This window comes from Rhinopithecus roxellana, chromosome 2 (assembly GCF_007565055.1).
Source record: "Rhinopithecus roxellana isolate Shanxi Qingling chromosome 2, ASM756505v1, whole genome shotgun sequence".
Classification (NCBI taxonomy): Eukaryota; Metazoa; Chordata; class Mammalia; order Primates; family Cercopithecidae; genus Rhinopithecus; species Rhinopithecus roxellana.
The window spans coordinates 18,203,347-18,230,503 of record NC_044550.1 but is presented as its reverse complement, the minus strand read 5'-3'; the positions used below and the strand labels follow the sequence as shown (position 1 = coordinate 18,230,503).

General features: G+C 36.9%; 1 protein-coding gene across 4 annotated transcripts in view; it reads right to left on the bottom strand.

Annotated features, from left to right (window-relative positions):
* Positions 1-852: 852 nt before the first annotated feature.
* The window catches only part of NPNT (nephronectin), a 77,211-nt gene continuing 50,906 nt past the window's right edge, over positions 853-27,157 (bottom strand). For 3 of the 4 annotated variants that reach the window (XM_010371559.2, XM_010371560.2, XM_010371561.2), the window contains 4 exons: positions 14,144-14,230; positions 13,628-13,726; positions 5,106-5,362; positions 853-3,652 (listed from right to left, as the gene is read on the bottom strand). In XM_010371559.2, the coding sequence (XP_010369861.1) occupies positions 3,557-3,652; positions 5,106-5,362; positions 13,628-13,726; positions 14,144-14,230 (539 nt within the window). In that variant the 3' untranslated portion in view covers positions 853-3,556. Of the gene's footprint in view, positions 3,653-5,105; positions 5,363-12,413; positions 12,525-13,627; positions 13,727-14,143; positions 14,231-27,157 lie in introns of those variants that run through there. The other variant, XM_030915893.1, reaches the window with a different exon arrangement.

Below are 27,157 nucleotides of genomic sequence, written 5' to 3'. Positions count from 1 at the left end.
TCTCTATAATTCTTCATGAGGACTAATTTTTATTCTTGTATAATTTTAAAAATTCTCCTTGTTGTAGTTGTTTTCTCCATCAGGAAAGGTTATTGGAGTATGAGTAAAGTGTTATAAATTAACAAAATTACTAGTAAAAAAAGACTTCACTTACAATTCACATATTTGTATATTTACTTATAGCTTAATCTGCCTTTCTGTAATAGAATTGAAAGCACCTGTGCACAGTAGCACACACCTGTAATCCCAAGCACCTTGGGAAGGTGAGGTGGGAGGATAGCTTGAGGCTGGGAGTTGAAGATCAGCCTGGGCAACATAACAAGACCGTCTCTACCAAAAAAAAAAAAAAAAAAAAAAAAATTAAATATAAAAAATTAGCCAGGTGTGGTGGCATGTGCCTGTAGTCCCAGTTACTTGGGAGGCTGAGACCAGAGGATTGCTTGAGCCCAGGAATTTGGGGCTGCAGTGAGCTATGATCGCACCACTGCACTGCAACCTGGGAGACAGAGTGAGACCTTGTCTCAAACAAACAAAAAAAGAATTTAAAGCAAACGTTTACAACGAAATGATAATAAAACATAACTAAAGCAGTTTACTAAGGCATGGCATGGCATGGCATGGCATGGGTTTTAGTGATCTTCCGATCTCTTTACCTGTTCATGCTGATTAAAAAAAAAAAAAAAGTGTCTCATGTTTTATAACCTAGAAAGTGTAATACCGCAGGTAATGTCTTTGCTCCCACCATCCAAACAGTAAAAGGGATTCTACTATGACTTTTGTAAAATATCATTTAACTACCTCAATGCTTTTTTCCAAGTCAATAAAAACAAAACTCAAAAAACAAGAATAGACAACAGTGGTTTTATTTACAAAGAATTGTTTTTATTTGGCCATTTGGAAAACCACTAACATTTTTTACTTTAGAAAACATTAAATAATAAACAAGATGTTATACAGTACTTTGGATAACTTCTTCCATCAGTTTAGTGCAATGCATCATCGGCATCGAAAAGTAAAATTTTCTTTTCCCCTTTCACCTTCAGTTGTGCAGTTATATGACCATAAAGGAAATGAATCATTAAAAATGGATCTACAGCCATATATTCTGCCGTTACTCAAAGGCTTAATGACTTATTTTCCCCCCTCCAGCCCTGCCTTTACCAGGTTAAATGACAAAAGACCTTTTATTGTACCTATTGTTCAAAAAATATTACTGTTCTGTGGAACCTGGGAGAGTCCAATTGGTAAGGGAAACTGAATCATACTGATGAGGTGAAGGAAAGGTCTGCCATTGTGGGGCAGGGCACTCTTTCTCAGCAGCCAAGATAACTTGTCACACACGAAGCAGAGAGAATGCACCAGATGAAAATCTCTCTGAACTGTGTTCCTTGAAGAATCTCTTAAAAAAAAAAAAAAAATCTGAAACATCATTCATTGAACAAATGAAAGGTTTACACCTTTACCATGAAGAAACATTTAAAACTACTACCACACTAGGACATTACCGAGATACTAAAATATCTGTCCATCATACTGTCATTTGGAATAAATAGTTTCCTTTTTTCTTCAATACTGCTAGGATTGCCATAAGGGAGAGACATTTTAGTGAGCTCAGCATTTGGTGGGCTCTTTGCCTTTTAATTCCTCTCCATTAGGAGGTCAAGAGGGAAATGCCTAAATTAAGCCTTGTCCAGATTACTTAGTTCTAAAGATTTTCATTGCATACTACTAGTAGGATCAAAACATCTTTTGGGAAATTCTATAATTTGTTACTTTATCTTGGGGTAAGAACATCTTTAACCATCTTAAATAGATAAATTTTTATCTAATCTTTTAGAAAGAGAAGGAAAGAGAGAGAGAGATACTGAGATTTTCATGCTTCTTTTTTTATGAAGTATTCTAATTTAACAATGGCCCCCGCCAAGAAATGCTCCCTTATACTCTAGTCTAAGCCCGTTTCCTCTTGTTCTATTCTTAGTGCATATGGAGAACAGCTGGTCACCATCCTCTCTGTGCCAACCCTTCATATACTTGAAAACCATCAATGGTTTGCCCCTCAGTCTTCTCTTCTCTAGGCTGAATCATCCCAGTTCCTTTAATTTTTCATCATAGATCTTTTTTACCAACCCTTTAATCATCTTTGTGATTCCTGGCAAAAACAGCAGAAAATATTTTGATTACTTAATAAGAAATTAAGAAAAACCTCAGGAATAATGCCTTTAAAAGGTACATTGTTTTTCAATATATAGGTAAAAATATGCAGGGAGGAAATACAGTTGGGGGTTCATGGATCTTACAATTCCAACTTGCCCTGCTCCTCCAGTGTGTGTGAATCCCATTCCAACACATCCCATGCCTCTGAGCATGGGACTTGCTTCCTATCCCATCCTGACATAGCACATGAGCAACAGAAGGCATGAACTACAACTGCCTAAACTTTCATCTATTTCAAATGTTGTGTGAAAATCTGTTCCAATGGAGTTTTCCCTATGCTTCCTCTCACCCTGCTTTAATACACAGGATCCTTTTTCTGAATCAACCAAAACTTTTATAAAGCTTCCTACATATTACCAGAGAGAGCCATGTTATGATGGTAAAAGCTGTGGTTTTAAAGTGTAACTTGGAATAGTGAGAGTTTTATGTATTAACTGCAGTTTCTTGTCTTCCTAAAGGTTTCTTATCCTTTGCAGGGATCAAACTCAAGGCCATTAAAAAAAAAAAAAATCATCCCAACTACCACAACCCAACACTTCTGCCAATTTCCTACTGCTGCCAATATAAGGTCATGGAACTGGATGACATTTCACCATGTATTTTTTAACTTGAGATCACAAGCTGCCCTTTACCTTGCAACTAGAGTCTGAAAATATTTGGAACACATAAATACTTAATATCAATAGCACATTTACACAAAACACAATACTACTAATGAGGGATTATGTGCCCACTCTATATAATTGTCTTTAACAGAAAAAAAAACAGATAAAAATAAATGTATCTTGATATATCACACACCCTTATTTTATAAAGTGAATGGCAGTAAAAGTCAGAGTTCAGGTCAGGCCAGAACTAACTTAAGTGAAGAGGGTAAGTCAATTTCACAAGCACATTGTACATCGTATCTCAAGGGAAGTCAATACTACTCATGGTACAACACCGAACAGATAACATCATGGCCATTTGCAAAGATTTCGTTTAAAAACTGCTCCCGTAACTCACTCCCATAATTTGCTACAAGGAGCACCTTGTAATCAGGATGGAGGATGGTATGGGTCATGCATGCTGAAGGCCTTCCTGAAAGAGACATAGGATGGAAGGCAACACCTACAGATGGCTTTGATGTGTCTATGATGCCCCTGTATTTCAAGGAGGGTGTCACTGTTCATTGGGATTGCACAAAAGCAGGCCAGCAAAACCTGGGTCACCAAATAGACTTCCTCCTGACCCACTGACCCACTCTTCTCCTAGGCCTGACAAAAGGGAGAAGAGGAGAGAAGATAATAATTGGAAAAAGAGGATGGAGCAACATAGGAGTTCATTGCTGGTTCTGGAGTTGTTAGCGTTCCTCAGAGCAGTGGCCTTTTTTCAAGCTCACATCATCCAATCCAATCTCCCCAGTGTGACCACGCCTTTTTTCACCTTTGAAGATGACCTAGGGAGAGAACGCACATACCAGTCAAGCCTCCTCTGCCCCTTCCTAATGCCTCCTTATTAAGCAAAAATAAAGGCAAACCTTCCCCCAAATCAATTTTAAACTTATTTTACAGGAGGAAAAAAACAGAATATAGTTGCCAATATCACTGAAGTTTTCAGTAGAAACTGAAATCATCAAACTGTTCATCAGACCACATTACTCAGAATCAATTACTCTTTAAAAAGCCATTCTAAGCTATACACCAGTTCGATTTAGGATTGTTTATAAAGTGGACACTTGTCAAGGATTACCAGAGTTAGAAGAAGAGTGTGATAGAATATAAAGGAACAGATATTAGGAGCCAAAGGTCTGAAAGATCATAATCACGCAGCCTATCTTAGATGTTTCTTAGTTCTTTTTTGGTTAACATAGCTTTCTTACTGAAAGTGGAATAGAATCAAACACCATGATCCAACCATACTGTTGTTTTACCTATGTAAAAACCAAAAACTTTTATTGTTCTTACATTATATTTTCTATAGAGCATCCTTGCTCCTTATAAAACAAGAGAAAACCTGAGTGCTATGATTTAAAATGATTATCTTGTTTTATTTCTCTAAACAATAAAAATACTGAGAAAAGTTTTAAGAAAAAAATACAAGAATTAAACAAAATCCAAGTACTCTGGTAAAAACTGTGTTAATGGAATCTATCTTTTCTTTCTAAAATAGTTTCTTATAAACTATACCTATATATAGGCATAGGTATCTCCCAACAGCAAGTTTCATAAGCACCAGCATAAAGACGACATTTTCCCAAATGCATTCATGATTTTGCTGGGATGCCGTAGACCATTTTCTTGCTACCTATGTCTTGATTACTTAAGATCAAATTTATATATTCCATCAAAGCACTTCCCACATCCTGTCCTGAATAGAGTAGTGCTTTCCAATTGTAGTTCTGAGTTCCCACCCTATGCTGCTTAACTGTGATCTCTGAAACAAAGAAAAAAAGTTGAACTTGAAAGAAACATTTCAAAAAAGAAAAAAGAACCATCTCCTGGGTTATTTGTGGTAGTAAAAGTTTGAAATATAAGGAATTAAAAGGAAAGGGAAAGCAGGAACAATTAAGCTCACCACGCCACCCTTGGAAGTTTCTGTTGATCAACTTAAAAAAACAAAAAAACAAAAAAAAAATTTCTATTCCTAGATTTTTTTTTTCCATTAAAAAAAAAATGGATCTTTACCAGGGTTATGGAGAAGTGGTGATCACAGGTTGCAATGAAGAAGGATGAAGAAGCAGAAAGGGGTTTCAGAAAGAGACACTGAATGGAGTCATCAGGCCCAGAAAAAAACCCAAACCTTTGTCTGAGCCTGAATTTACAGAGCAAGGCTTCTTCCAATTCAGATTCCAGAGTTCTCCTATGAAAGGAAAACATCCCAAGTCCCGCCTCCTTTGTGGATCTACTTACGCTCTTGATGTCAGCCCCTCGCAAGGTGATCTGTGTCTGCCTCCAGCCGTGGCCACCATTTCTTCCCCACAGGGCTGCTCCGTGGGCACTGTGTTTTCTCACAAACACCTGGAGTGTGCCAGAGTGCAACCCCGTCACCTTGTGCCTGAACGATAGGCACAGGTCCCCTGAATGCATGAGGCGGCCGAGAGGTAGCACCAAGCGTGCAGCTTTTCCCCCTGGGGCTTTGGCTGCTGACACTGTCAGATACTGTCCACCTGGAATGGGAAAAGCAGGGCTGTGTGTATGTGCCAATATCCCTTTCTAGAACAAGCAGCATGGACAGGAGTTTTAGTTTTCTTTGTTTTCTTGGTAAAGAATTCCAGATTTTTGAAGAAGAAAAATATGACTTATTTGTATGCCTGAAGTTCTACGGTATGTGTTTATAGAAAACATTCACTTACTTTGCTCATGGAAAGTAGAAGTAATGTCAGAGACACACAATAATTAGTAATCCAAACACTATGAATATTTCCCATTGAATATGATCAGACATATAGGCATACAACAGCATATACACATTCACCACCTTCTGACCCTCACCAATTTATGATTATGTTATCCAACACTCCTGCCTATCTGGCTTGGTGGTTTGGTAAAACTGACCCTAAATTTCCAGGGAGAATTTTCTGATGGATAATTAACTCCAGACAGTAAAGCAGAGGGTGATTTAAAGGGCCCTATATCTGCTTATTCTCTCCTCCCCCAACTTAAAAAAAATTTCTAAATGTAAAGGTTCTTTAAAAAAAAAAAAAAAAAAAATCAGAGTTGGCAGTGCTTCTCACACTGGTGTAAACCTAACAGCAGGAAGATACAGACGTATTCAGGAAACCCTCCATGTCTTCCTGGAGCATCAATTTTATTTGGAGGTAAGCCGTTTAAAACATTTTTATAGTAAAACAAATCTATATCATATCTATTCTATAAATATGTCCTATTATATATACATGAACACAAATATTAGTAAAAACTTTCACTGTAGATATACCACTTTGATGATGTTCTCAGATCCCTAGGACTACACAGTTTTCTTCCCTCTGCTGTTAAGGAAACTGCATTTTAAAAAATGGTTAAGCAGCAGTGTAGTGGGGGGGTGCTGCTTCTCCAGAGAGAGAAAGTTGCCAGTATTTTGAAGCTTGATCCATGTACAAATGACATTCCCTCAGGCTGTTTTATCTCAGTCAACTGAAAACACACTGTATGTTTCAACACTGGTTTTTCCATAGAAAAATGGTTGGAATGTTGAACATGTGTATCTATTTTGGTAGAAATCCCATTTAGTTTTCAGTTAACAGATAAACTATTATCTCTTTCTTATGCTTAATTTATACAAGACCTGATAAAATTTGGTATATCTTTTTATTCCAGTGTCTTCTCTAACAAGTACCATCTGAGCTCTACAGGTCATAGGTGATTTCTGTGCACTTACTATGTGCCAGCCTCTGTGCTAACGGCTCCCCAGCAGGTTGTGAACAACTTAAAGTCTGAACCAAAGTTTTCCCCAAACCTCTGTGTTACCCTGCTAACAGGTAGCAGGTGTTTAAGGATGTTTGAATCAACGAATGATGTTCCAAGGATACAGCAAAAAACTGCAAGGAAACAGATCCTTGATTCACATACTTGAATCAGTAAAAATACATAATGTCTTAAGAATCTTTCTCCCACTTCCCTTGTCCCCTTCCTCCACAAACTAATCCAAACATATTTTGGGCCAAAATATTTACATGGATTTTAAAAGTCTCACTATAAGTCAGCTTTTGAATCATCACAGGTACTCTAGTTAAGACTAAGATATAAGGTTATTATAGTTAACCTGCAAGTTTCAAGAAAACAAGGATTAAGTCCCTGTGGAATGTACACTGATACTATTCTGCCAGATGCTACCTGCAAACAAGACAACCTAACACACCAAGGTATTCTTTGCATATGTATTTAAAACTCTAAAATTTACAACATGATAAATGAGGTTATGATTGTTCTTCCTCTATAGAGCTACTCTGTGGGCACCAGGTTTTGCTTCTGCTTTTTTTTGAAGAATTCGTTCCCTTTGTAACAAAGGAAATGACACAAGTTGGAACATTAACTAAGGGAAAAATTGATTCAGTGTCAAGCAAGTTACCTATTAAAATTTTCACTTCTGATTTCATAATTCTGGTGATAAATATACGATTATATTAAACATTCATTCAGTTTACAGTATCACAACATCTAAAGAATTTTGGGGAGGGAGGGTAAATAATAGATGCTGCAAAACTTGACCAGAAAGTTGGGTTATAAAACGGTAATTTATTTATTTTTAATTCTGTAGTGGTTGGTGCCTTTAAATTTTCAATTTACAAAATCTAGAGGTATTTGTGAAGGTTTTGACTTCTGAACTTTTCTTATGTAATACATTCACACAAATGCACATGAATATGAACTTTTTTTAAAAAAAGGAATACTATGTTTGCAGTGTTGTAAGTTGCTTCTTGTATAACCATTTTTCTATGGTAGCAAATACACTTTGAATTGCTGCAAGTATGCCAATAACCATTTAGCCAATTTCTTACTGAAGAATATTTAAGTTTCCAAATTTGCATGTTAAGATAAAAAATACCATGAAATAGACAAACAAAAATGTTTTTAAATATTTGTAACACATTAAAAAAGGATAATTTTTCTTTTTGTATAGAAAATTTTCATATATCAATAAAAATATTAAATAAAAATAAAGAACATCACAGAAAAAATGACAAATATATGAAAAAGTGATCAACTTTTCACAATAAAAGAAATGTAAAGTACAATTAAAAGAGATCCCTTTTAACCTATAAGATTGGCAAAGATTTTGAAAATACTTTTATAATATATGTTGGGGATGGTTTTCAAATATTGTAGGCAGAAGTGTAAATTGCTACAACCTTTATAAAGGGCAATTTAATAAAATCTATCAAAATTCAAAATAAAAATTCTCTTTTGACATAGCAATGCCACATTTAGGAATTTATAGATACAGTCTAACATATATTAAATAATGAATGTACAGGGTTTTTCACTGCACTATTGTCTGAACTACCTAAAGTCTTGAAACAACTTATGTTCCTTTGTGGAGGGCTGGCTAAATACATTGTGGTACATCTGATGAGTAATGGAATAGCAGCCAGCCATAAATAAGAGTGAGGGTGTTCTGTATGTGCTGATAGAGGACATGCTTCAACCACAATGGCTAATACTATTTTAGCGGTAACTCTGGACGAGGCACTGCTTGAAATGCCTTATATATGTTTAGTGTATAGTACTGATTATCCCTGTTTAAGTAACTTGCTCAAGGTCAAAGCTAGTATGTGGTGGTGCTGGGTTCCAGACCAGGTATTCTGGCTTCAAAGTCCATGTTGTTCCTGTTGACTCTTGCGATAATATCAGTAAGTGACAAAGGCAAGGCACAGAAGAGAATGCCATTGCATCCAAAAATATCTCTCTGGGAACATAATCAAGAAACTGGCTGCATCTTGCCAGGTGGTGAATAGGAGTCAAGGATGGTAGAAAGCTTTCACTGATATTGTTGATTTATTTTACATTTATGTATATTTTAAAATAATGTTTTAATGCTGAAATAGACATACTTGTATGTACATGCTGGCATACTTGATACATATGTAAGCAAATTCCTTGTAGCTATCAGTGGCAGACAGGGTGCTGAGTCAGTTGCCCTTAATCCTTGTTCTCTAGAGATCAAGGTTCCAGGAAAAGGGGCTTAGTTCTAGCTTTGACACACACAGGAGAAGGGTGTGTCCCCAGGGCCACAGCTACATACCTGCGGCATATCACCATGTCTGTCAACAGCACAATTTTGCATTTCTTAGAGGCACTGTTAATTTCACATCTCACTGTGACTGAATGTAATAAAACCTAATAGCACCATGAAAGGCAGCTAGTAAATTGCACTTATTTTGCAGCTGTTTCTTAAGGGTGTGAGTTTTGAGAGTTTTCTTGGAAATATTAACATATAAGAATATTTACAAATCTAGATCTTGGATTAGAACTGCACAGCATTAAAATCATCCATAATTGGATATCCAAACATATATTCTTTTATAACTGGTATAATCTAGATAGACATAGGTAAACAATTAGCTTGGTAATTAGAATAATACACAGAATTTATTTATTTATTTATTTATTTATTTATTTATTTATTTATTTATTTATTTATTTTGACGGAGTCTTGCTCTGTCGCCCAGGCTGGAGTACAGTGGTGTGATCTTGGCTCACTGCAACCTCTGCCTCCCAGGCTCAAGAGATTCTCCTGCCTCAGCCTACCAAGTAGCTGGGACTACAGGTGCCTGCCACCACGCCCAGCTAATTTTTGTATTTTTAGTAGAGATGGGGTGTCACTATGTTGGTCAGGCTGGTCTCGAAATCCTGACCTCAGGTGATCCGCCCACCTCAGCCTCCCAAAGTGCTGGGATTACAGGGGTGAGCCACCATATCTAGCTGATTTTCTTATATTCTTCTCTGGCCTTCACATGTGATACACACACACACACACACACTCTCTCTCTCTCACACACACACACACACACTCCATCTGCCTGAATTTCCTAGAAGAAAAAGCCATTAAAAGGTGAGCTTTATTAGTATTTTCCCATCAGTGCTGGGTTATAATTCTCTCAACATATTCTAAAAATATATTCTGCAATTCCATCCTCATATATGCAGTCCTACCTTCCAACTCTCTGCCATCTTTTGGTCTTCCCATCCTTCTTTCCAAGCTAGAACCCTGCTCACTGAATTTCTTGGGACTATTTCCACATTCCATATTGAATCAGGCTCTCAGAGATGGTTTAGAGGTTTTCTAATCCAACTCTTATTTGATGCTCAAACCTTTTAACAATATCTTGCCATATGTCACCCAGTCAAATGCTTCCACCAACAGGTAACTCACTCCTTCCCATGTCAGCCTGTTCTCTTTTTAGATGAGACTGAGCCAAAATGAATCTCCCTGTATTTTTTACCCATCAATCCTATTCTCCTCCCCTTTTGGTCACAGAGAACAACTCTAACCCTAGTCAATTATTCGAAAAGGAACCCTGCTGCATCATTTCTTCTCTAGGCTAAACGTCATGGTTCCTTTGTCTGTTTTTCACAAGCTTGGAGATACCTTTCCATGTGGGTCATCCTCTTCTAAGTGACCAACTCTATTCTTCTCATATTAGAAAAAAAACATTCTTAAAAGTAGATTCACCACTTAACCAGAGTGGATTTTTCATTCTTGAAACATACCATATTTCTATAGAGATGGTCCATATTTCTGGCAGCAACATCACAAGGTTCGCTTAGATTGATTTCATTACACACTAAAACTCTAAAATCTTTTACACTTAGTGATATTTCAGGTCTTTCCCCTCACTCAAGTGTGTGACTGGTTTCTAGACTATGAGCCATAACTCAGACTCAACCCTATTACATTTTACCTTCTTAATTGTGACCCATTCATCTTTCTAATGCTGGCTGTGTCAGCATACATAGTCACTTTCCTCTCCAGATTTGAGTCAACTGTAGTTTGGTCAGTTTATCTTCAATATTTAAGTTCAATGTCCTATTTATCTAAGTTCTTGGTAAAAACTTGGACCAATTCTAGAAAAGCATCCTCCAGGGACCATAGCCAATCATCACGGGTTATCCAATCACTCAAGCAGCCATCTCTTCCTTTCAATTTGTTCTGTACTAACACAGTCCTATAACCATTTTCAAATTTATCTACCATTCTAATTTCTAACCCACTTCTCATTTTTCCATCAGAGGGAAAGGGAGATTGGGTCACAACAAATTTAAACATTTACAAATATAATGAATAATTTAAAAATGTTGAAAAGGACTAAATTAGTTCTAAAATACAGTGTTTAAATTCTAAAAATCAAGATTTTACATAGATTATTTACATAGAAGTGCAGTGAATTCTCCTGAGTTTAGCATGAATTACTCTCCCCAATGTACCTTACTTGAAGGAATCATTCATTATGACCATAAATATTATTCACCATTCTATCATACATGACTGCCAAAGATCCCTCCTTCTGTAGCAAACTACTCCAGGTCAGTGGTCAGTCAGTTTAAGGTCAGTGGTCAGTCAGTCTAATCTACAGGTCTGTGATCTGCTAATCAGATTGTGCACACTACCACATGCACACCTACTGAGGCTAGCTTGTGGTACAGTCAAAAACACAATAATGCTGCAGATGTTCTGAGTATTGAACTGTCTAGGAGCCTGCGTGAGTAGTACACAGTGGTTTGGACTTAATTCCACCACTCTCTAGCTCTGTGGCCTTAGGAAACAGATAACTTCTCTGGGTGTCAATATTTCCTTTGCGAAATAAAGACAATATTACTTGTTTATACACACACACACACACACACACACGTAGATATGTTAGTTTCTCTCTTATTCACAGAATCTGTGACATTAATGATAATGCTGTCCTGCTCAGAGTTAACTTTAAATGAGTAAGACAGTAATGCAAGAATGACTTAGAGTACTGTGTGTGAGGCACTAAATGATACTTTTACAACTAAAAGAAATGTATGAACCAATTTGAACCTATTGAATATTCTTATATTTAGGAAATTACTTCACATTTTAATTTTTAAGTATATCTTCATTTCAACCTTAGAGGATATAATGAATATATTTTTGGACTAATTTTTTAATACCTTGTTACTCAAAATGTGCGTTGAGGACCACCATAGAGATCTTCAGGGAGCCTGCTAGAAATGCATGAAAATCTGCATTTTAATGAGGCCCTCAGCTGCTCTGCATTCACAATGAAGTTTGAGAAGAGCTGGTTTAAGATAATCATGAGTTCTCTGAAGTTAATTTTTTGTGTTTGGTGCTCTTACCTGGTATGGTACTGAAGAACTAGGCTTTTATTTATTTATTTTGTGGGGGGAAATTGCTTAGAAAATACTGTGATTTTATTCATAGTAATATACATCACAAAACAGACACTTTCCATTATTTTAATTAGTTCAAAATTTAAAATCTGCTTGCTTTTCAATTGATTTTTTTCTTATTTCTTTATTTTTATTATACTTTAAGTTCTAGGGTACATGTGCACAATGTGCAGGTTTGTTACATATGTATACATGTACCATGTTGGTGTGCTGCACCCATTAACTCGTCTTTACATTAGGTATATCTCCTAATGCTATCCCTCCCTCCTCCCCCAATCCCACGACAGGCCCCACTGTGTGACGTTCCCGTTCCTGTGTCCAAGTGTTCTCATTGTTCAGTTCCCACCTGGGAGTGAGAACATGCGGTGTGTGGTTTTCTGAAGAACTAGGCTTTTAAAATAAATGAAATAACATGCTTTTCTTCACATTTTGTATCTTTCTTCTTAAAATCTAGAATCAGGAGTATAAAAAGGAAAAAAAAAAATGAAACCAAACTCCTCACCCTTCCATTAAGTAGGCCTTATCCATAAAAAATTTAACTACTGGCCGGACGTGGTGGCTCACACCTGTAATCCCAGCACTTTAGGAGGCCGAGGCGGGCAGATCACAAGGTCAGGAGATCGAGACCATCCTAGCTAACATGGTGAAACCCCGTCTCTACTAAAAATTACAAAAAATTAGCCGGGCATGGTGGCACATGCCTGTAGTCCCAGCTACTTGGGAGGCTGAGGCAGGAGAATTGATTGAACACAGGAGAACTGATTGAACCCAGGAGGCAGAGGTTGCAGTGAGCCGAGCTGAGATCGCACCACTGCACTCCAGCCTGGGCAACAGAGCAAGACTCCGTCTCAAAAAAAAAAAGATTTAACTACTGAGGGAGAAAAGCTATCTTGAATCCAGAAGGAAAGATGTCTTATGAGTACTAAACTTTAGATTAATAGGAATTGTGCAATTTAAAACTCTGTTGATTTCGAAGGAACTATGTCTAAATCTACCTTTTGTTATAAAATGAGTGGTGGTGATTTGTAACCATTTCCTTCAGCATCCAAGTTAGAGTGAAATTTTTTCAGAGGGATAATCGCAACTTTATAGAAATTTCCACTGTGTTCTTCCACTACCACTCAAATCTTAAAAAAAAAACAAACAAAAAAAAAACCAAAAAAAAAAAAAAAAAAACAAAGAAAAAACAACTGGGGACTACCTATTACTATGGCTTATATACCACTATATTATTTTTATTCCTGGGAATGGGTGGTACAAATAACTTGAGAATTATTTTCAAGAATTAATCTAAATATTTTATTTATCAAGCTTTTTGAGAGAAATTAGCTGACCTTTTAAATTAACTACTTGTCTCCCATAATATAGTGCTAGTAGAGTTAATAAATTTAACTCTCTCAAAGAAATGAAGTATAAATGCTGGGCATGGTCCATTTTGACCATCTTTATTAAATAAACACAGAGATGCTTTACAGTAGACTTGATTAGCAGCAGTGGAGTCTTCAGATAGTATTGAAATGTGTACCAGAAAACGTTAAATGAAATGGTTTTACCTGCTGGGTCCCTGATTGGTTCCCAGTGCAAATCATTGTCTTTCTCCCTGATCCATCCACAAAGTCCATGGTCAAAATTACAACTGTGTACCAGAACACCTACAAGAAAATCAAAAACAACAAATGAATCTATGAACTAGGAGTATCTAGACAACATGTGTTCTCTCCTATCCATATAACCAGAGCTTCTTTCCACGAGACCAAAGGGAAAGTACATTAATCCTTTCTCAGCACAATAGTGCATCATCTGTAAAAACAGAACACACAAATGTTGCCAAATTATAACCATGTTACGTCATCACTTATAAAATATGATTTCCTTTTTTAAAATTTAAGTACTACTTAAATATATTTTTTAAAAAGAAAATGATGATTTAACTACAAAGGAAATCCGAGTTGTTAAAGAAAACAGGTATAATTTTCCCAAATGGTCCAAACAATCTACATTTAAAACTTATTTTCATGGAGAGAAACAATAAAATGTCATTATGATGGCACTAAGAGTGTAAGTGTCACCTGGATCATCCTTTGCTTCATCGTCTGCACTGACTCCTCTTTCTATTTCAAATATTTCAAACAAGTCATTTGAAGGTTGCCGTGGAACTGCAAGAGAAAAGTTTTGAGTTTTTTTTTTGTGTGTGTGTGTTTGAGGTATTGATAAAGAGGCATTACCTTTAACAAGGGCAGGAGGAAAAGACATAGTCATTTTATTCATTTGGATGAATCCAAAATATTTAATTATATCTCACATGAAGAGTCACGAATTTTGTTCTGCAGCGATTTATACTGCAACATTGATCTGGGAACATTTTTAAAAAATGATTTTCAAAAGTTTCTAAAATTCAACAAAAATAACGTAAAAAGTCTTTATTTGGAAAATACATTTTAATAGAGCAATCAATTTCCAGCCAACTATTCATCTCTATGAAATTCTAAAGTTCATCTCTACGAAAGATACATTATTATGATCTTTAAATTAAGGTTGTTTTAACTGCAAATACCTATGATGGAAGTGAATGGTTTGGTTTCTAATCACAGCATCTACTCCCCATCCCCAATGAACTCTGCACATTGTTGCACTCTAATATACATTTCCTACCATGGCCTCCCTTCCTTAAACAGTTTCCCTGGCTCCTTTAAGATCAAATTCAAACTTCTTGGGGCAGAGTTTACAATCTACCCCACCAAAATACACAATGCTGTCCAAACATGCCATTCATTTTCATGTCTCAGACCCCACGCTCTATTTTCTGCTAATTAACCTGCCAAAAATCTCTTCCTTCAAGGCCCAGCATAAATATCACTGCCTCTGCAGAAATTTTCATGCCCCAGGCAGAATCAAATTCTTCCCTCATATACCTCAAGAGTTCATGCTTATAAGCCCCTATTACACAATTTCATAAAGAATTGCAGCTATTTACACATATGTGTCTGTCCCTCTGCTAGTCTCTTAGGTCCTGGAGGGCATCAATCATGTCTTATTTGGGTGGCATTTCCAGGGCTTGACTTGGTGGCAGGCACTCAATAACTGTTTACTAAGTGAATACAAATATCCTGTTAGAAAGCCATGTAGTATTTCAACACTTTTATTCAAAGTACACAAGTGGAACAAAGCATAAGAATCTACTTTAAAAAAATAATTGATTTCTTTAAATCATTGATTTATTTATTCAATCAGTGTATATTTGATGGCTAAGCAGATGCCAACCACTGTGGCGGGCACTAAGGAGACAGGGTGAATGGGATAGACAAGACTGAGGGTCTGGATCTTACGTGGCTTGAATTCTAATGGGAGAAGCAGACTTTAAATATGGAGATAAACGAGTGCTGTAATTTGAGATTTTGATAAGCTTTAGGAAGGAAGACATCATGGAGAGTAACTTGTGGGGAAATGCGTGGGAATGTTCATGGTGGTGAGGGGAATTCTTGGTTAAAGGCCAAGGAATACTCCCTTCTCTTTGCCAGAACTTCAATTAATTAGCTTTATTTTTATAAGGCAGGGAGTAGGAGATGTAGAACACTATGAAACCATCATCACTCAAAGGGGTTCTTTTTTCAATGATGTTCCTATTGTTTTTAGCAAAAATTCTTAAAATTAAGTAATAATCCCATAATATTTGCACAAGTTGTTTTTAGCTTACTACTTCTGAGTTTTTTCCTTTTTGTTTCAAACGTTAAAACAGTGAAGTCCCTTCCCCTCTTACAATCCCTACTCACAATATACCCAGCTGGGCAGCAAAGACAGAAGAGAAGCTCTAGGGACACAGCTGACTGTGGGTGCCCAGGGGATGAGGCAACCCCACTCTCTTTTTTTATAGCCCAGATGACTGACAGCAATGACACAAATTACACTTTCCTTATTTGGTGCTCTGAGAGGGGGAGTGCCTCTTTTATTTACTAGAAATGCTACAAAATTGTAGGCAAGCATGCTTTCTTTCTTGTGACAGAAAGTTATGAAAACTCAATAGAACAATCATGTTTTTGTCTCCTTCTTTTGTTGTAACTTATATAAATCATCTCCAAAATGGAATGGGCTCAACTCTTAAAGTACCATATTCCAGGGACGTTATGACAGTTTTTCAAGCTCCATCCCCCCTTTTTTTCCTTCCAGATGAAGGACTATCAAATGGCAAATCAAGTCTTGATGTAAAGGTTTCCTGGCTCCCGGAGCCTGTTTTATAAAAAGGGAGATCAAGAGGTCCTCTCTGAGGAAGCACAATTTAAACTGAAAAGGGAAGAATGAAACTTTCCAAGCAAAAAGCATAGCACTGCGGTTGGGGAAGAGGGAGGCCAAGTACAAGGTACAAAGAAAGTGCTTGGAAAATTGAGAGAAAGGAGTTCACAACGGCTGGAGGATGTTGAGAAATGAAGAAAGCAGCATGGGATGAGGTTGAAGAGAAAGGAAGAGATTAGATCATACAGTTAGAAGATGGCAACACAAAGCATTAGTCATGTAACAACTTGTAAAATGTCAGATGGTTTATTAATATTATATGTACTTGGTTTCCAAGAACTATTTAATTTAGCAGCAGATAATCCTGTATACCTTCATTACAATCCACTGGGAAACATTCCAAGGAATTTAGAAACCAGAAGTGCTCAGAAGCTATTGGTTCTTACAATTTTGTGTGCTCTACTCTATAACTATACAAAATTATTTAACTAATTTTCCTTCCTTACACATACCAGTATGGGATTACTAAGAGCATCGCACTGAAGTGTCAAGAGAAGAAACACTACCCACTCCCTGATACACTTTACAGTTTATGTGAAAAGATTAAGTGAAATAAGTAGCAGAACAAATCACTCAAGCAGTATTATGTTATTATCACAATCATGTACAAGAAAAACAAACCAAAAAAAAGGACTAGAAGAAAGAGGGATAAATACACCAATATGCCAATATGCTAATAGTGGTAATCTAAGAATTAGAAATGCATTTTTTTTTCCATTTGTGTTGGTTCACCTTTTTTTGTAATTCTATGTTTTTAGGATTGTTTGTAAAAAGAAAAAATATAAATATGAATAAAAAACTTAACTAAAACATCTAAATAAAAGAGGGTTCTGTTAGATCACATATAAATAGCAATTATATGTCTGTTATTTGTATTTTGGCAATTCTAAGTATTCAAAGAGAACTCAGAATAGACTTGATAGTTGCTGAATGCAAGGCTATGAAATTGAAATATGTTTGTGAAATTCAAACATTTTCTTTGATTCAAGGGAGCTATTTTGATCAATGCAGAAAATGCTAATTAAAATGAATGACTAGCCTTGCCCAAAAATGGACTACAACCAGGATGGACACTGGTACATGATTTTTCTAATTATTATTTCCCTGCTTCATACTTTGGCTAATATTCAACTTAAATACACAATATATGTGTTTTATAAAAACAAATGCATACCTAATATTCTCTGTAGTTGCACTATTAATTCTTAGAATGGTATAAATTTAGAAACTAAAAAAGAATCAGAGAAGTGCTAGCAATACAATTCCTCCACCATCTGTCCATGCATCCTGCCTCCTTCCATTCCATCCACTCATTTATGCAATCAACCAAGAAACTGAGCATCAGTTATACAAAGCATGGGCTAAGAGCGTGTTATAAAGCATTGGGCATACTCTTGCCTTCATGGGGTCTACATTCTAGAAGTGAAGGCAGATTTTTAACAATTTCCCCAGGTAATGTGTGTCTTAAAGAGGTAGAGGATGCTACGTGAGTATGGGAGTGGGGTGTTAGGGACTGGCTAAGCCAGGCTGGGGAGGATACACGTCGTGAAAATCTCTGAGAAGTGATGCTTTCTCTATGACATAAGAAGTACTATGAGCTGTGGCTCTGGAGAATGAAAAGAGCAGGGATTGAAACACCAGAATCACTGTAGACCTTACAGGGGGAGGGAGGCAGGGTGCAGGAGGAAGGGCATCAAATGGAACTGGAGATAGAGGCAGAGTGTGCAGGAGCTTTTAAAGCCTTGTAAATATTTTGGACATTATCCTGGTGGAAACTGGCAGCTTCTGAAGGATTTTAACAGAGGAGTGCCAAGAACAGGTTTGCATGCTGAAATGACCATTCTGGTAGTAGTTTGGAGAATGAACAGGAAGAAGGTGAGAGTGGGTGTCACAGGGAAATTATGACTAAAATTAACATCAACTATGAATGTTCATATATTTTTAGAAAATGTCCCCAGAATCTTTCTACCATTGGTCCATGTTTTACTCACCAAAAGATATGTCTTGACTGTTGCTTCTTACAGCCTTCTGCATAAACTAAAAGAAAGGGAATGTACAGGTACTGAAGCAAGTGACAGCTGGATAAAGGCATGGTTGGACTGGGCTGAGGAGCAGAGTACTTTCTAATGGCTACTGGGTCCTGGAGTCGGGGTTAAATCAGCCACAAAAAGGAACAGGAAAGTTCTTGTAAGAAATGCTTGCGGCCGGGCGCGGTGGCTCAAGCCTGTAATCCCAGCACTTTGGGAGGCCGAGACGGGCGGATCACGAGGTCAGGAGATCGAGACCATCCTGGCTAACATGGTGAAACCCCGTCTCTACTAAAAAAATACAAAAAACTAGCCAGGCGAGGTGGCGGGCGCCTGTAGTCCCAGCTACTTGGGAGGCTGAGGCAGGAGAATGGCGTAAACCCGGGAGGCGGAGCTTGCAGTGAGCTGAGATCCGGCCACTGCACTCCAGCCCGGGCGACAGAGCGAGACTCCGTCTCAAAAAAAAAAAAAAAAAAAAAAGAAATGCTTGCGAGGCACTTTCTACTACATATGTGTTTTCCCCAGGGATGTGATCATATATAACCTGTGTTCACAAATGAGGTTTCCCAAATAGTCAATTTTATATTTTTACCCAGAAAACATTAAGAGTAAGCACAGAGAAGTAAATGTAAATATTATCATATACACCTCCCACTGCTCAACTTCTTGCCAAGAGTAACTATAGTGAAATGTAAGCATTATTCAGTAAAGGTAGGTTTGCAAATTCTCTTTATGTTTCATAGGAAACAAGGTGGTTCCTATGGCATTACCCAGGCCAGTTCTGGCATTTGTTGCTGGACTAAATGATTAAAGATAACACTGTCTTAAATTACTTCTATGCTTAGGAGTTTAGTTCATTGAAGAGAATAGTACATATGTAATTATTCTAATATTCTGAAGGCTGTTTCCAGTGGCAAAACCTAGAGACTTTTGGAGACACAGATTGGAGGGTGGGGATGAATGACAAGGGTTTTATGAGATGGTCTCTCCTCCTCTCCCTATCTCTCTTTCCCTCTATTCTCTCCCCAGATGCAGGACATATGCATCGTAATTTTAAGTGATCAGAGAGAAAAGCAAATAAAAGGGCTGGAAATCAGTTTCTGAAATTTCTTTAACCATGTTAGAGAAAAGTTTTAGCCATCTATTCATTATAAGCCAAAAGAAAAGGGTTGTTGGACTCACAGAAATAAGACCTTGTTTGTCAAAGCTTTCATCCCATAGGAAGAATCTACAAAGTTTCACAGACACCTTTGGGCTGAGAGTAAAGAGCAAAATTGGCAAAATAAATAAATAAATAAATAAATAAAAATAAATCTCTGGTGAAAGGTGGAACACAGACATAGCTAATCAACAATAAGCCCAATTTTTGTGACATACCTATTTCTTCTTCATGTATTGTATGAATCTTTAATAAAGTTTTAGAAAGACACAGAGGCACTGCCTGGAGACAGGATAATTTTTTTTCTTTTGAGACAGAGTCTTGCTCTGTCGTCCAGGCTGGAGTGCAGAGGCACAATCTCGGCTCACTACGATCTCTGCCTCCCAGGTTCAAGCAATTCTCCTGTCTCAGCCTCCTGAGTAGCTGGGATTCCAGGTGCACACCACCACGCCTGGCTAATTTTTGTATTTTTAGTAGAGATAGGGTTTCACCATGTTGGCCAGGCTGGTTTTGGACTCCTGACCTAGTGATCCACCTGCCTCGGCCTCCCCTTCTCCTCTCTTCTAAGCCAAAGGTTACCATGAAGGTTAGGCTCTGCCAAGAATGAGTCCTTTGCACCAGAATGCCAGTAGTAAGTAGACTCTCGGATAAGGGCTGCTTGGACTGAGTGCAGCATGAACACCGTCTAGGGTGAGCAGAAGCCCACCAGCTGTTGGGGACAGGTGTAAATGCGCTCAAGCCGAAAGAATCTATTTAAAGAAAGAATGGAAGTTTTTATCCCATAGAAAGTCTGAACTAAAATAGGGTCTGAACTAAAATAACATAGAATGTTTATTTATGATGTAGATTTCTAAATCCTTATGGCACATTTACTAAATCAGACTTTCTGGGGAAGGAAACTACATTCTATTTTATTTTATTATTTTATTTATTTTTATTTTTATTTTTTGGAGACAGAGTCTCACTCTGCTGCCCAGGCTGGATGCACTCATCAGATCCACCATGTAAATTTCCCATCTAGACAGATGCATCTCTGCAAAGGCTATTGTTATTATTTTCACAGTAAAGAAGTTGAGATGATGCAGTCTCTATTTTAAAATCACAACTGTCTAATGATACTATAAACACCTGAATAAAACACAGTATTCTAAGTATTTGGTAATAAGCTTAGAATAAAATAGCAAGTTTCTATTTTCATTTTCTCCGTGCACCTAACAGCTCACACTTGCAAACCAATTTGTTTCAAAATTGTTTCAATTTGTTTCAAAAAAGGATCTAGTTAGTTAAAAATAACATTAAAATTGTAATGAACCATAATAAAAAGCATGAGAAACATATAAACTCAGAACTAGAAAACAGCATAGGCTGTCTTTTTATGAATTAAGTAGGAAATGTTATCATTACTATATAAATGAATTCAACTTCAATAGCAGCAGTAATAGCTAATATGTATTAAATTATTATTATGTGCCAAGCGCTACAGTAAAAGTTTTAAAGATACCCTTGCATCTAACTTTCACAATAGCCCAATGAGGTAGATACTATTACTATCCCTGACTTGCAGATGAGAAAACAAACGCACAGGAAAATTTAGTGATATGCCCCAAATTACAGACTGGCAATGAGCACAATACTTGTAATTATAACTCTATTGACAGATGTGCATGTAACTTAAAAAAAAAAATCTGATTTCTGACTTTGGTCACAACCACTGAGGGCTCAATTTATACTTTTTGGAGAGAATGATATTTTCTTTACTAGCTACTATAGGATCTAATCAAAATATAAATAAAAAATCTTGCAAACTTTCAGAATTCACAGCACCAGATCCTAACCTGTGAGAAGTGACAATTCGCTCCTTCAAAACACTAGCAGAAATTTAATTTTCAAGGAGATATCAGGCATCTTCTCAGGGTCTCTACAGGTCTTACTGTTTACAAGAAAGCAAACTAGTTTGAAGACCTTTTCACCCCTCAGCAGAAACAATCTTTTTACTTATCACTACACAGAATCAGAAAGACCATAATATTTCCATGACCAAGAACAATGTGAATGAACTAGCCACAGACTCGGTAAAATCTGTAGAAGAGAGATGAGGGGAAAAGCCTCAGGACAACATGCAGCAATCAGTAAAAGAAAACAATTTTCTTCTTACTGCTTGGTACTTGGAATTGCAGCACATTCTCATGTTGTGTAATAACCGCAACAGTGAGGCTGGTTCTCTGATATGGCCACTCATAAGAGCACCTGATACATATTAATAACATTATGTTCTATAATCTGGCTTCTATTAACGCCTTTTCTCTTTATTTTACATGAGTCAGGTGGACACATACCTAGGCACAAATGCTATATTTTAAATCCTACATTTGGCTAGTTCTGATTCCATCCAGAATATGGTTCTGCTGGGTTGGAGCTGGCGTTATGCTTTAGAAAGAACCCTGCTATCCAAAGTGGGGACTGCAGATCAGAAACATTACCTGTGTTTGTTAGAAATGCAGAGTCTCAGGTCCTACTCCAGACACATTGAGTCAGTCTTCATTTTAACGAGATCCCCTTGTAATTTGTATACACATTAAAGACTGAGAACAGCCAGACGTAGTGCCTCACGCCTGTAATCCCAGTACTTTGGGTGGCTGAGGCAGGCGGATCTCTTGAGGCCAGAAGTTCGAGACCAGCCTGGGCAACATGGTGAAACCCTGTCTCTATTAAAATAACCAAGTGTTGCAGGGGGAGCAGGAAAGGAAGGGGCTCTTCCTGACAGGTGCAGGTTGTCAGGCGTTGGAACCCTGCTGGGTCTGTCATGTTCACACCCAGGTCACGGCTGGTTGAATAAAAAGTTGAGTGTTGGGGACCAAGTGTTTCTACTCAGATGTGAATCCCTGTCTCTATGAAAATTACAAATATATATATATATATAGCTGGGTGTGGTGGCGCATGCCTGTAATCCCAGCTACTCAGGAGGCTGAGGCGCAATAATCACTTAGGTTGCAGTGAGCCAAGATCATGCCACTGCACTCCAGCCTGGGTGACAGAGCAAGCCTGTGTCTCAGAAAAATAAATAAATAAGTAATAAATAAATAAAGATAAAGACTGAGAGATACTTTCCTTAGTAAGTCTGATTTAGTAAATGTGTCATAAGGATTAGGAATCTACATCTTAAGATAAGCATCCTATGTTATTTTAGTTAATAAACATCATATGTTATTTTAGTTAAAATGGGCTTCTGACAACACTGGGGCAAAAAAAAATCTGTTTCCTGGTCCAAGTTATGTTATATTCCTTCTAGTAATACAAATTTCCTAGCTAAAATTGGACATAACTATCACAATCAATTGTAAAGGAAAATCTGAAAGTTTAAAAATAGAAGTTAATAAAACATTCAATGAATTTTTAAAAATCAGTATGTCCGGCCGGGCGCGGTGGCTCAAGCCTGTAATCCCAGCACTTTGGGAGGCCGAGGTGGGCGGATCACGAGGTCAGGAGATCGAGACCATCCTGGCTAACACAGTGAAACCCCGTCTCTACTAAAAAATACAAAAAACTAGCCGGGCGAGGTAGCGGCGCCTGTAGTCCCAGCTACTCGGGAGGCTGAGGCAGGAGAATGGCGTAAACCCGGGAGGTGGAGCTTGCAGTGAGCTGAGATCCAGCCACAGCACTCCAGCCCGGGTGACAGAGCGAGACTCCGTCTCAAAAAAAAAAAAAAAAAAAAAAAAAAAAAAAAAAAAAAAAAAAAATCAGTATGTCCAAAATAAAATAAACATGATTAAGAATCAGAATCCTCACTTTCCTGCTGAGAAGAGCAGGGTTCTATTACTCTGCCCCCTCTCTGAAGGAATTATTGCTATAATGAATTACTGTTATCAATGATAGTACAGTTGGACAGTTTAAAAATTACTGCATAAAGTCAACAAAAAGACAATGAAAATCACCCAAAATATCATAAACTGGATATATTCATGGTTACTATTTTGGTCTTTTTTCTTACAGACTTTTATATACATCCAGACATATGCAGACATATATTTTATATCTAATTGGAGTCAAATGGCAAGTACAGTTTTGTACTTTTCAGGTAACATTTTTGTAACATGGGTGTTTTATAAAATTATTAAATATTTTCCAAAAAACATTATGGTTAATAGTTGTAAAATATTTCATTATATATTGCTAGACCAGAAAGCATGTCCCCCTAACTTCCTTTAGTTTGGGTTCTGCAGAAAATTTTTAAAAATTTCTTTGCTCTGGGATAGCTCCTACCCCTCTGAAACCAGAGTTTTGTCTTTGCAAAGTGGCTTTTTAACAATCCCCTGCAGCAAACCTATGGTGTCCATACAGGCATACCACCACTTACGGCTGCTTTCCAGGCTAAGTCTGTGCAGCACCTTTCCGCTCTCCCCAACCCTCATTCCTAAATCCAAGGTCAATCCATTAGTCTCAAAAAACAGGCAATGAGAGCCATAATTGGTGAGGGATACTGGGTTTTGTGGAGTGTGGTTCTCATACTTCCTAGTTTAGCCCAGACTGACATAAAGTTGATTCCAGTAAACTCTAATCCCAAGACTCAAATAATCCCATGGTTAAAACAACTTGGGAAAAGATACATTATATGCCTCTCTTAGAGATTTACAATACTGTTAGCACATTAGAGTATTGAGAAGTCTTACAGTTAACAAACCTATTTAACTTAGCTAAACCTAGGATTTCTTAAACGTATTTGACCTTAGAAGTTTTTAACGCATACAATTGCGTAATATTTTAGAGAAATAATGCTCTATAAAACACACTTTGAGAAGCACAATTCTGTCTCATTAATAAAAGAACAAGAATTTTATGCTATATCAGATAACTTTAGTGTTGCTCAAATCATGTCTACTGGATTAGCCCTGTATAATAAGAAATACATCTTATTATATTTCTAGTCATATAACCTAAAAAATCCTAGGGTCCCTCAAGCTAAAATTGTTTTTAGGCTGGGTGCAGTGGTTCATGCCTAGAATCCCAGCACTTGGGAGGCCAAGGTGGGAGGATTCTTTGAGCTCAGGAGTTGGAGACCAGCCTGGGCAACATAGTAAGACCTCATATCCACAAAAAATAAAAATAAATAGCCACCCAGCTACTTGGGAGGCTGAGGCAGGAGGATCGCTTAAGCCTGAGAGACTGAAGCTGCAGCAGCCTGGGTGACAGAGTGAGACCCTGTCTCAAAAAGAATTATTTTAAAAATGTGTTTAATATTTCATATCACACATAAAAAGTTGCAACCTTAATCACATATTAAGTTCTCCCCATCGAGGTTATTTACAGTGATAAACAAAACACAGTAATCCTTTACATTTCATAGTAACTCAGAATTCACAAACACTAGATCCCTTATCTCTGATCTTTGAAGCTACTCTATGAGAAAGGGAAAGCTAGGAATATTCCCTCCATTTTACAGAGAAAAAATTGAGGTGGAAAGCACAGTAACTCTTCCAAAGACATGTACCTCATAAATACTCATACTAGAGCAAAGTCATGTACCTCATAAATAGAGGTGAAAATCAAGACTAGGTTTTCTGATTCAGTATATTCTATCTTTAGTAGTGTTAAAACCCGTCAATTCCAAATGTTTCAATGCTATTTTCATATTCCTTTTCTATGCTTTTCACTATTTCTCAGTGTCATGCTTAAAATTTAGAAATATATTAGACTTAGAATTTTCCAGAGATTGTTTATTTTCAATGGCTATATTAAGCTGTATCAAGACAAGAAAAAACCCATAATCTGAATTAACTTTGATTATTTGGGGAAGGAATATCAGAACCAACAAGTAAAATGTAGCTAGTTAAGCATGTGAAGGATTACTTAGAATGAAAAAAACTAAATCCAATATAAAATTCCATTTCATTCCGTTCAACAAATATTTTTGCGTGCCCACTATGTGACCATCTGAGGAAAAAAACATCTGGAGATTAAATAGCTCCCATAAATCTCTACTTTGCAACAAAGAGAAATGATTTAGATTACAAACCATGTTAAAAGACACCCCCCCCCGTGATCAGTATTGGGTCAGATTTGACTATCATGTATCTTTGACGCCATCATTTGTGACAGATTTGGAAAATAATGTTCAAAGGACCAGCCAAAAAGATTGTTAAGTGGGTTGAAAAACAGCATTTCTAAGAAAAGATTAATAAAATATAAATTACTGGGCCCAGTGAAGAAAGAGTGAGTCATTTCCTGAAAGTGTCTTTGAGTACATGTAGTATGGGAGCTGGGGACAATGAACAACTGTGTCCATTAATCTTGAGTATCTGACAATATTAAAAAGGCATAAACTGTAGTTTCATAAATTTAGGTTAAATATAAGGATGACTACTCCAATGGTGGGATGAGTTATTAGAAGGGACCTCAGTCACCTTTGGAGATGCTGGATATAATTGGGAGGATTTAACAAAGACCTCATAAGGATATCACACTTAGATAATTAATGTTGGTTTAGATGAAAATTTTTAGGCCCCATATTAAAATACCAAAAGTCTATTATAACTACCACATCTAACCAACTACTTAAAGTTTAAATAACTTTTCTGTTTTGTACCCCTTTCTTTTGGAAGTAGCAAATGGACAAAACTTCCAGTGTCAATGGTACTTTGTTTATACTTACAGGAAACATTGTTTTAAGGCGTAGGAAGATATAATAATATGCCACAGATCACAGACTGACTATGAGCACAATACTTTTAATTGTAACTCTAGACAAATGTATATGTAACTTTATTAAAAAATCTGATTTCTGATTTTGGTCACATTTGCCAAGAGCTCAATTTATACTTTCTAGAGATAGCTACTTTTTGTCTTTAATAATCATCATAGGATCCAATTAAAATATAAATAAAACATTTGCCTTAAATCTTGCTAACATTAAAAAATTTGTGCAAGCTAGTAAATATATGCTGTGAGACATCACCTCTGAGTTAATATCATTTTCCTTTCTTTAACATTGGTATGTTCACAGTAAAAACACTAGAGAAAAATCAGTATGTTTCACTACTTCAGTGTGTACTATATAGTATATGTACCTTATTGATTTTCTGAAATCTAAAAAATGCTGTATTCCACAAGTCATTTGGATAAAGGATTTTGGACCTGTACTCCAGGGGAGAGATGACTTGGGCCAGGGTAGTAGCATTGGAGTTGGTGAGAAATGGTCATACTTAAATATAATTTGAAGGTAGAGCTAAAAGGATTTCCTTACATATTGGATGTATGTATGAAAAGAGTAATTAAGGATGAATCCACATTATCAGACCTTAGCAACAGGTGATGGAGGTCCCATTACCTGGGATAGGAAAGGCTGAGAGTAGAGCATGTTTAAGGGAAGAAGAGGAACAATTCTATACATGTTGAGTTTGAGACGTCTATTTTCATCCAGCTAGATAAGTTAAGCAGTCAGCTGATATACAGGTCTAGAGTTTGGGGGAGAGGTCTGGGCTGAAGATGTGTTCTTGTTGTAATGTTTTTCTTCCTTGATTTTCTTTTAGAATATCTTTACAGTCTTTTATCAGGGCGACAACGCACATACATTATAAGGAAAAGCTCTCTTTCACAACCTCTTCCATTACAAGAAA